Source organism: Moschus berezovskii, chromosome 5, assembly GCF_049115385.1.
Source record: "Moschus berezovskii isolate FMDL1 chromosome 5, NW_MosBer_1.0, whole genome shotgun sequence".
Lineage (NCBI taxonomy): Eukaryota > Metazoa > Chordata > Mammalia > Artiodactyla > Moschidae > Moschus > Moschus berezovskii.
In genome coordinates, this window is record NC_142464.1 from 99,765,618 (window position 1) to 99,775,988 (window position 10,371).

General features: G+C 42.0%; 1 protein-coding gene across 1 annotated transcript; it reads left to right on the forward strand.

Annotated features, from left to right (window-relative positions):
- Positions 1-244: 244 nt before the first annotated feature.
- ODAPH (odontogenesis associated phosphoprotein) lies at positions 245-9,957 on the forward strand. Its single transcript, XM_055434370.2, has 3 exons — positions 245-311; positions 9,590-9,729; positions 9,874-9,957. Exons 1-3 carry the CDS (start codon positions 245-247, stop codon positions 9,955-9,957), a joined length of 291 nt encoding a protein of 96 aa, XP_055290345.2.
- Positions 9,958-10,371: the final 414 nt, after the last annotated feature.

A 10,371-nucleotide genomic window follows, 5' to 3' on the forward strand; every position in this document is an offset into this window, starting at 1 on the left:
GTGATTGTCCACCATCCAACTCCAGTCAAGGATGGAAAGATGATGTTTGGCCATCATTATAAGAGGCTCTGGTTGATAAATACTGTCTGGTATTTCCTTGCTGACTTCTTACCCTCACACCACAAGCCCTGATGGCTGTGGTCCATTATGCAAATACAACTCCCTAAATTAAGCTGTGGGTGACTCACCCACCCCCTTTAAAGCCACGTTGGGTTCGAGGCAGCAACTGCTCAGGGTAGAAGCCATGGCTCACAGACCCTGCTTTTCCTACTGGCTATTGGTCTGCTGGTTGGTGGTAACTGTGGCAGAAGGTAAGGGTTTTGCTTTTATTCTCCTGTGGGTCCATTAATTAATAAGCTATGTAAAAAGAATGAATTTGGCTCCATGATTATACATATCCATGAATGGAAATATTTACGTCAACTTCCATCAGCCTATGTGGTTAAAGAGAAAGACATTGAATTTTATCATCGGAAGATGTTGGTCCTAATCTCAGTCCTAGCTGTATGACTTTAGATGCACTTAACTGCTCTGAAACGGAGAAGGCAATGGCAAGCCACTCCAGTACTGTTGCCTAGAAAATCCCATGGATGGAGGAGCCTGGTAGGCTGCAGTCCGTGGGGTCGCTAAGGGTCGGACACGACTGAGCGACTTCACTTTCACTTTTCACTTTCCACTTTCACACATTGGAGAAGGAAATGGCAACCCACTCCAGTGTTCTTGCCTGGAGAATCCCAGGGACGGGGGAGCCTGGTGGGCTTCCGTCTATGAGGTCGCACAGAGTCGGACACGACTGAAGTGACTTGGCAGCAGCAGCAGCAGCAGCAACTGCTCTGAAATGCATTTCCTCTTGTGTGAAGTGACAGCATGAATGACATCCATTATTATGGGGGTTGTTAGGACCAAATGAGCTATCCTGCAAAAAAAAGCTCTTCAAGCTTCAAGTACTATATGAATACTAGTTATTATTGTTGTGGAGCTAACAATTTCCCCCCTGAATTACAGCAATGTCCACCTCTTTGATTCCCCAATAGCGTGGTAATTTGCACATGGTGGGTGTTCAGTTTCTGTTTGTTAATGCTTTAATCACATCTAGTCCTGGTGCTGCTGAGGTGAGCCTAGACTTCTTGCTTTGAGATTCTATGAGATTCAATTTCTCCACTGCTTCTTTCTCTTTCCTTTTCCCCCACTACAAAATTTCCAGGTGGCCGGAGCCAAAGAATTGGTTTGCAAACCCTGGGGACAGGCAAGAAAAGGAGGAGAGCCCCAGGAGTCATACCAAGCCCTCCACCCCTTTCATGTGGCCCTGGAACTTTGCAAGGGTGTAGCCAGACCCTAGTACACCCTAGTCATCCCCCAACCAGTTCGCTGTGCCCATGCACCACAGCTCATAACAGAGTGGAGAGGAGCAGGGCCATTGGAGCTGGTGGTTCCAGAAAGTGAACCACCCTTCAGGATACCCTACAAACATGTAGCTAAATAAGTTATAATGAAATTAGAGGTTTATTCACTTTTTTTTAAGCACCACTAAAATATGTTTTCTGTTTTGGGCTCCCTCTTCCTCACTGTCCCTCAGACTGGCCTCAAAGTCCTTCAAATGCAGCTTCCCTCTCTCCAGGCAGCCCTGGTTCCAGGTCATCACTTGCTTACACCTGTCCTGGCTCTACCAGACAGGATCACGTGTGGATCCCTGAACTCACCCTGTCCTCTCTCATCTCCGTGGCAGCAGCTGTGGCTAGCCCCCTCCCCTGCTTTCACCTGTTTATTACAATTCTGCTTCATATGATGTCGTTTAGTGTCACTATTCTACTACCTTCACAACAGTTTTCTTAAGATACGTGGTTTTAAAATTGCAATCCCCCTCTATCTGACATTTTTGAATTCTTACAGCAATTTGCACATCGCCCATGGTACTTACTGGTTATGCTCTGTATTATGGATCCGTGTATTTGTAGCATCTCCCCATTGGTCCTGTTTCTTCATCTCGGCCTTTGCCACAGCTCCTAACACAGTAACCTGTACACTGTTGAGTCGACTAGACTCACAGCATAGGACTGAGAGGCCTGTGTGAACTTGTGTGAAGTGGGCTCCAAAGTCTTAATCTGTAAAATTAGGGACTTGACCAAAATAGCGAGTCATTCTGTGAGTCCATGCAGTGAATTAAGTTGCAGTTATTGTGAGCAAGTTAATCACGGGGCTTATATTTCTTTCTGGCTCGCCTCTGAAGGCACCTGAGAATGTATAAAACAAGAACTGCATACTTACACATCAAGTATAAAGCTTACTTCTCTTAAAAATCAGGGTAGCTCACTACAAAACAGCTCTTGTCTGCCCAAACAACCACAGACTACAGGTAATTATATTTTCTAAAAAGAGGTCATCTCATCCTTACTTTTTTTTTAAAGTACTAGTTGGCATACTATGAATTTCATGTCTAGACTGTAATAAACCCACTTAAAATTGATGAACAAACTCCAGCAATAGTTTGGCTTGATTATTTTATTATCCCCTAATTTTGAATGTAAATTATTTTTGCAAATGTTATGGGTTTGGCAGGATTTCCTTGGCACTCCAGTGGTAAGACTCCACATTTCCACTGCAGGGCACATAGCTTTGATTTCTGGTCTGGAATATAAGATTCCACATGCCATGTAACCAAAAAAAAAAAAAAAAAACAATTTTTAAATTTATTTTTTCTGAGACTAAAATGAAATACTCACTTAGACTTGCAAAAATCTACAGAAATGAACTCAATATCCATTAATACAATCCACACCTGCCTGCCTGGCCACTCATTCAACTCATCTGTTATGTACTGGACATAAGTACTCACACTAAGCCAAGGACTGTTTATAGCAATGACCAATAGGGGCTTCCCCGATAGTACAGTTGGTAAAGAATTCACCTGCAATGCAGGAGACCCCGGTTCGATTCCTGGGTTGGGAAGATCTGCGAGAGAATAGAAAGGCTACCCACTCCAGTATTCTTGGGCTCCCCTTGTGACTCAGCCGGTAAAGAATCTGCCTGCAATGTGGGAGACCTGGGTTCGATCCCTGGGTTGGGAAGATCCCCAGGAGAAAGGAAAGAATACCCACTCCAGTATTCTGGCCTGGAGATTTCCATGAACTGTATAGTCCATGGGGTCGCAAAGAGTCAGACACAACTGAGTGACTTTCACTTTCAATGACCAATAGAGTCAACAGTCCTCCTCATCTTCATGGAGGTTCAATAACCTAGTAGCTCAGTTCAGTTCAGTTCAGTCGCTCAGTCATGTCCCACTCTTTGCAACCCCATGGACTGCAGCACAATAGGCCTGCCTGTCCATCACCAACTCCCAGGGTTCACTCAAACTCATGTCCATTGAGTCAGTGATGCCATTCAACCATCTCATCCTCTGTCATCCCCTTCTCCTCCCGCCTTCAATCTTTCCAGGCATCAGGGTCTTTTCCAATGAGTTGGCTCTTTGCATCAGGTGGCGAAAGTATTGGAGCTTCAGTTTCAGCATCAGTCCTTCCAATGAATATTCAGGATTGATTTCCTTTAGGATTGACTGACTGAATCTCCTTGCAGTCCAAGGGACTCTCAAGAGTCTTCTCCAGCACCACAGTTCAAAAGCATCAATTCTTCAGTGCTCAGTTTTCTTTACGGTCCAACTCTCACATTCATATCTGAGCACTTTACATATCTTATTTTAGACACTACAACAAGCCAATAAGTAGCATTATTTTCTCCATTTTAACAAATAAGGAAAGGCAGACTTGGAGGAAGCTGTCAATTAACTTATGGAAGCTGTCAATAGTCACACAATTATTAAATGGCAGAGCTCATATAAGTCATAGAGCTCAGGGATTCTATGCTGTTTTTAGAAATTATGAAAGTAGGATAACATTTACAGGTGACTTGGAAAATGCAGAACAAAGTTACATATAGTTCCACTGTATATTACAATTATTTTTTAAGTAGATAAATTGAGATTTTTAGTTGGAGTTAAAATAGCAAACTCTCAAAAATTAATAGAATGAATATACAGAAAAGTAGAAGGAGGTAGTGGACCTGAAAAGCATTATGAACAAATTCAACATAATTATGATTTATACAATTTTCACACAACAGCAGAACACAAATTCTATTCAAGTTCCCATAGACTGTAAACCAGGAGAGACTGGAACATATCCAGGGGTGTAAAACAGGATGCAAAAATTTCATGGTCTAAAGGTACTGAAATCATACACAGTCTGTTCTCTTAACGGATCCTGTGCTTTTAAACACTATGCTATTCTGCCTCTCAAAATGTTTCCAATCTGCATTTAAATATTTGACTGACTTTAGTCTAATTGAGGTTACAGAAGCGCTCTCATTTTTTATATTCCGTATCTTTGGTGTCATGTCAGTATGCTATATAGTGAGAAATATTTGCTTGTTAATAATCACATTATCCCTGAGAGGTAGGAACATGATAACTTTTGCAATTATGAAAACTGAGATCTCTCTCAGTCTGATCAAGTCCACTGTAGGCACAGTACTAGCGATCAGGAGACCAGGTATGCACGATGATCTCGCAGATACATCAGTGGAGGAGGAATACGACCACTGAATACTAATCACATAACCGATAAATACGGTGAAAGTGGACTCACAGGGTGCTATGGAAGCATATTGCTAAAGGCCTTAAGCCAGCCTCAGGGGAGGGAAGACCTCCTTGAGGAAATGAGACGTGAAATCTGCATAGAGATAAACCAGGCAAAGAGAGCAGAAAATGATGTTCTTGGCATCCGGAACCAACTTTTTAAAAGCCCAGGACCCTTGATGATTGTTGTGAAAGTATTTGTCAACATTTGCCAGAAGAGAGCATTGACTAATACTGGACAAAGCAGGGATTTCTCTGGTGGTCCAGTGGTTAAGACTCTGAGTTTCCAAAGTAGGGTGCACAAGTTCGATACTACTGACAACACTAATAGTTATTTGTGGGATGGCGGAATCAGAGTCAGATTCCTATAGATTAAATATGTGGGGGAAAGGATTCAGAGTGTGTAGACTTCTCTTTGAAGTGAAAGAAGTAGAAACAAAGAAGTTCGTGGCAGGTCACTAAAGTTTTCTCTCTGAAGTATGAAGCAAAGTAATCTGCTTAGAAAGGTCATGAGAATTGTGAAGAGAATTCTTCAAATGAATGAAGAAGGATGAAAATGTTGAAGGGGCTTTGAGGAGACTATGGAAGGTTTAGAAGACAGAGAGAATGGATCAGAACAAGGACAGACAGAATTCAGGAGCAGTATTAACTCTTTGGAGACCATGAGTGGCATCAGCCCACTTACTCAGATGTATGGCCTGAACCTCGTAAAAAACCTGTGACAGTTCCCTAAATAACTCCCTAAATTTCCCATATGTTACAACACTTGAGCTAGCCAACCAGGAACCTGAAATAGTCACCACGTTTCTAGTCTGCTGGGAGAATGTGGTTTTACGTGAGCTAGTTACTGGGACAAGCATATATCTTGACCTTGACTCCCGAGAAATTCCTGGAAGAAGAGAGCATTGACTAATATTGGATAAACCAGGGACTTCTCTGGTGGTCCAGTGGTTAAGACTCTGAGTTTCCAAAGTAGAATGCACGAGTTCAATCCTTGGTCAAGGAATTGAGATCTCACATACTTCATGGCATGATCAAAGAAAAACAAATCAAAAAATTTTTTTTAATTTTAAAAAACACTAGACATCCCAGAGTCAAAGAAACACTAACGACTCTAACACCCCATTGTCAGGAGGATTTGGTGAGTGAAAAAACTTCTTCTAAGTTTTAAAAAGTAAAGTGAGCACAAAGGGTGGATGTTTTTAAAACTAGAATCCAATTTACTGAGTGGCAGGGCCTAAGACCTAGCTAAACCTGATCTGATAGCAAAATGTCCCAATGGAGCTCAAGAATAAGGCTAGCTTCCTCTCTAGCAACTGGATTCTCAGCACAAAGTTTTTATGTTAGAAAGGTTCATAATTAATCTGATTGTATAGGAGGAAAGAATGAGTGATATGGCATTAAGTCATCTTCTGTAGTTTGAAATGTCTTAATCCAGTTTCAACCATAACATTTTAATACTCAGTAGCCTGAGTGAATATAGGAGAAAGAGTCACCCATAATTCACCCATTAATTCACCCATTCAAGCTGGATTAACAAAATAATAGAGGTGATTATTATAAATATATTTCCAAGAAACTTAAGTACAGCCAGCCCTCAAAAAGACCAACCCTGGAAATTCAAGAGCCAAGGTTACTCTCACAATCACCCTGTTAGCACATAGGCACTTGTCTCTTTTTCTCTTTGAGAGCCCTTCCCCATTGTACAGCTATGGAAAAACTGGCTTGTCTGTTTATTCAACATTCAACTGGCCAACACCTGACACTCCAGCCTCTCCCCTACACCTTCTCCTTACATCCTCCACTGCGTCACTTTGTTGAAATTCTTGGATGAAATCTGATTTGTCACTGGCCAGTCAATGAAAGAGTTGAATGTCTAACAACAGTCCTGTGAGGAATTCGTTTTTTCCATCATTCACACTCAGCTGCCCTTTCCAGACTTGCACTGGCAAATTTCTAAAGGAGAGAAGGGACAATTTTCTAAAGGAAACCTTGCTATTTCATAGCCAATTTGATTCAATGATGCAGCTAGAGGAAAGACCTTGATATTGATCCAAATTTCTTCTCGGAAACTTGTCATCCTGGTCCTCAGCGCTCATTCCTCTGCTGCCTGTAGACTCTCCCTCTGTCCTCTGCAGGGAGCAATTCCACTGCTGGAGAAGTGAAGCAAGTCTTTCAGATTAAGAGCCTTCAAGGGGACAGTTACTTTTCTTAACATTACATTTTTTTCCACCAAATTTTCCTATTGGTTTATAATTTATGCACAATAAAAGGCACACATCTTAAAAATGCAGATGAATCACCTTTGACATATATGCATATGTGCATATAATCATATGTGTGTACACGTATATTTTTGTGTATATTTATATGTATGTGTATAAATATAAACATGTGTGCGTATCTCCATACTCATGTAACAACCACCCAGAACAAGATCAAAAGAATTCACTGGTTCCTTTCTCCACTAAATAACACCTACATGTAACCCTAAGGTGTTTTTCACTTTATTTAAAACAGTTCAGTTGCTCAGTCATGTCCGACTCTTTGCGACCCCATGGAATGCAGCTTGCCAGGCACCCCTGTCCATTACCAACTGCCAGAGTTTACTGAAACTCATGTCCATCACATCCAACCATCTCATCCTCAGTCGTCCCCTTCCCCTGGCACCTTCAATCTTTCCAAGCATCAGGGTCTTTTCAAATGAGTCAGCTCTTCGCATCAGGTGGCCAAAGTATTGGAGTTTGAGCTTTAGCATCAGTCCTTCCAATGAACACCCAGGGTTGATCTCCTTTAGGATGGACTGGTAGGATCTCCTTGCAGTCCAAGGGACTCTCAAGAGTCTTCTCCAGCACCACAATTCAAAAGCATCACTTCTTTGTCTCTCAGCTTTCTTCACAGTCCAACTCTTACATCCACACACGACCAATGGAAAAACCATAGCCTTGACTAAACGGACCTTTGTTGGCAAAGTAATGTCTCAGCTTTTTAATATGCTGTCTAGGTTGGTCATAACTTTCCTTCCAAGGAGTAAGCATCTTTTAATTTCATGGCTGCAATCAGCACCTGCAGTGATTTTGAAAAATAAAGTCTGACACTGTTTCCACTGTTTTTCCATCTATTTGCCATGAAGTGATGGGACCAGATGCCATGATCTTAGTTTTCTGAATGTTGAGCTTCAAGCCAACCTTTGCACTCTCCTCTTTCACTTTCATCAAGAGGCTTTTGAGTTCCTCTTCACTTTCTGCCAGAAGGGTGGTGTCATCTGCATATCTGAGGTTATTGATATTTCTCCCTGCAGTCTTGATTCCAGCTTGTGCTTCTTCCAGCCCAGCATTCCTCATGATGTACTCTGCATATAAGTTAAATAAGCACGGTGACAATATACAGATTTGACATACTCCTTTAACTATTTGGAACCAGTCTGTTGTTTCATGTCCAGTTCTAACTGTTGCTTCTTGACCTGCATATAGGTTTCTCAAGAGGCAGGTCAGGTGGTCTGGGATTCCCATCTCTTTCAGAATTTTCCACAGTTTATTGTGATCCACACAGTCAAAGGCTTTGGCATAGTCAATAAAGCAGAAATAGATGTTTTTTTGGAACTCTTTTGCTTTTTCCATGATCCAGCGGATGTTGGCAATTTGATCTCTGGTGCCTCTGCCTTTTCTAAAACCAGCTTGAACATCTGGAAGTCACGGTTCACGTATTGCTGAAGCCTGGCTTGGAGAATTTTGAGCATGACTTTACTAGCGTGTGAGATGAGTGAAATTGTGCGGTAGTTTGAGCATTCTTTGGCATTGCCTTTCTTTGGGATTGGAATGAAGACTGACCTTTTCCAGTCCTGTGGCCACTGCTGAGTCAAAAGTTTTGGCATAGTCAATGAAGCAGAAGTAGATGTTTTTCTGGAACTCTCTTGCTTTTCGATGATCCAGCAAATGTTGGCAATTTGATCTTTGGTTCCTCTGCCTATTCTAAATCCAGCTTGAACATCTTTCATAGATTAAGATAATTTTGCTTGTTCTTGCACTTCATATTAATGGAATCTTATAGTATTTACTCTTTTGTGTCTAACTTCTTTGGCTCAACATAGCATCATAGGATATATCCATGTTGTTGTGTTCATAATTCTTGAGTAGTATTTTATTATATGAATGCATGGTTTATTTATCCTCACCTATTGATGGTTTCTGTGTGTATGTAGTTAGTTGCTTCTGTCATATAGAACTCTTTGTGATCCTTTGTTTCGTAGTCTGCCAGGCTCCTCTGTCCTTGGGATTCTCCAGGCAGAATAATGGAGTGGGTTGCCATGCCTTCCTCCAGGAGATCTTCCCAACCCAAGTCTCCCACATTGCAGGCGTATTCTTTACCATCCAAGTCACCAGGGAGCCCACTGATGGTTTCCAGGTTTAGGTTAATATGAATAAGAGTGCTATGCAGATTTCCTTGGTGATCTTGTGGTTAAGACTCTGCACTTCCACTGCCAGGGGGCACAGGTTTGATCCTTGGTCAGAGAACTGAGATCCCACATACCCCACTGCTGTTGCTGCTGCTGCTGCTAAGTCACTTCAGTCGTGTCCAACTCTGTGTGACCCCATAGACGGCAGCCTCCCAGGCTCCCCCGTCCCTGGGATTCTCCAGGCAAGAACACTGGAGTGGGTTGCCATTTCCTTCTCCAACAGTGTGGCGAAAAAAAAAAAAACGCTGCTTAAAAAAAAAATTCTTGAACTACTCTTCTGTAGACATATGCACTCATTTCTCACGGGTAAATTCTCCAGCATGGGATTTCTGGGTCGCAAGGAGTGTCCATGTCTCATTTTACTGACCTAGACAGTTCTCTCAAACATGCTTTAGGGAGACTCTAGAATCCTCCCTCCAATTCTTTCTCCCCTGCTACACCTGAAGACTCTCCCCTCTTCTCCTGTCATCAGGCCTATTTCCTGACATGCTCTTTTCTCCCCACAGGACAAAAAGAAGTGGTCACTCCTCCTGGAGACTCACAAAAGAATGCAAACCCTACAGACTGCGAGATCTTTACACTCACCCCTCCCCCTGCCACAAGGAACCCAGTGACAAGGATCCAGCCCATCACCAGGACACCCAGGTGTCCCTTCCATTTTTTCCCGTCACGATGGCCCCAAGTCTACATTAGGTTTCCATACAGGCCTTACCCGCCTCCAACGTGGAACCACCATTTTCAATTCCATCCATATTTTTGTCCATACAGTCGCCTTCCTCCTTACTACAATTATTTCCCCAGGAGAAGACTCTGGAGAGGAAGTTCCTCTGAGGAAAGCAGAGAAAAGAGAGAAGCCCCAAACGTGCTGAAGTAAAAGAAGCCAAGGCCTCAGAAAAGACTAGAAAAAGATTTGTGCTTTCAGTTTTCAACTAAAACAATTGGGTTGGAAAATTATGCATCTTAAACTCCACTGACTGGAAATTGTTCTCCCTGTCAGCAGTGAACGTATTGGTTTATAGGTTATTCATGATAACAAAATAGAAGCAATAACAACATTATTCTTATCCTTTACTTTTTATGATCACAGCATGTTTATGCAAGAAAAGTTCTAAAATGAGTGGTTCCCATAATTCCTATCATCCTGCGATACCAGAAGAATCAACTTCCATCTTCTAAATCACAGTGAAGAACATTTAAATAAATTGAGACTGCTATAAATCAAATGGAGACATTAATGACACTCTTTTATGCTTACTGGAAAACTCACAAAGCAAGGTGTATTTACAAA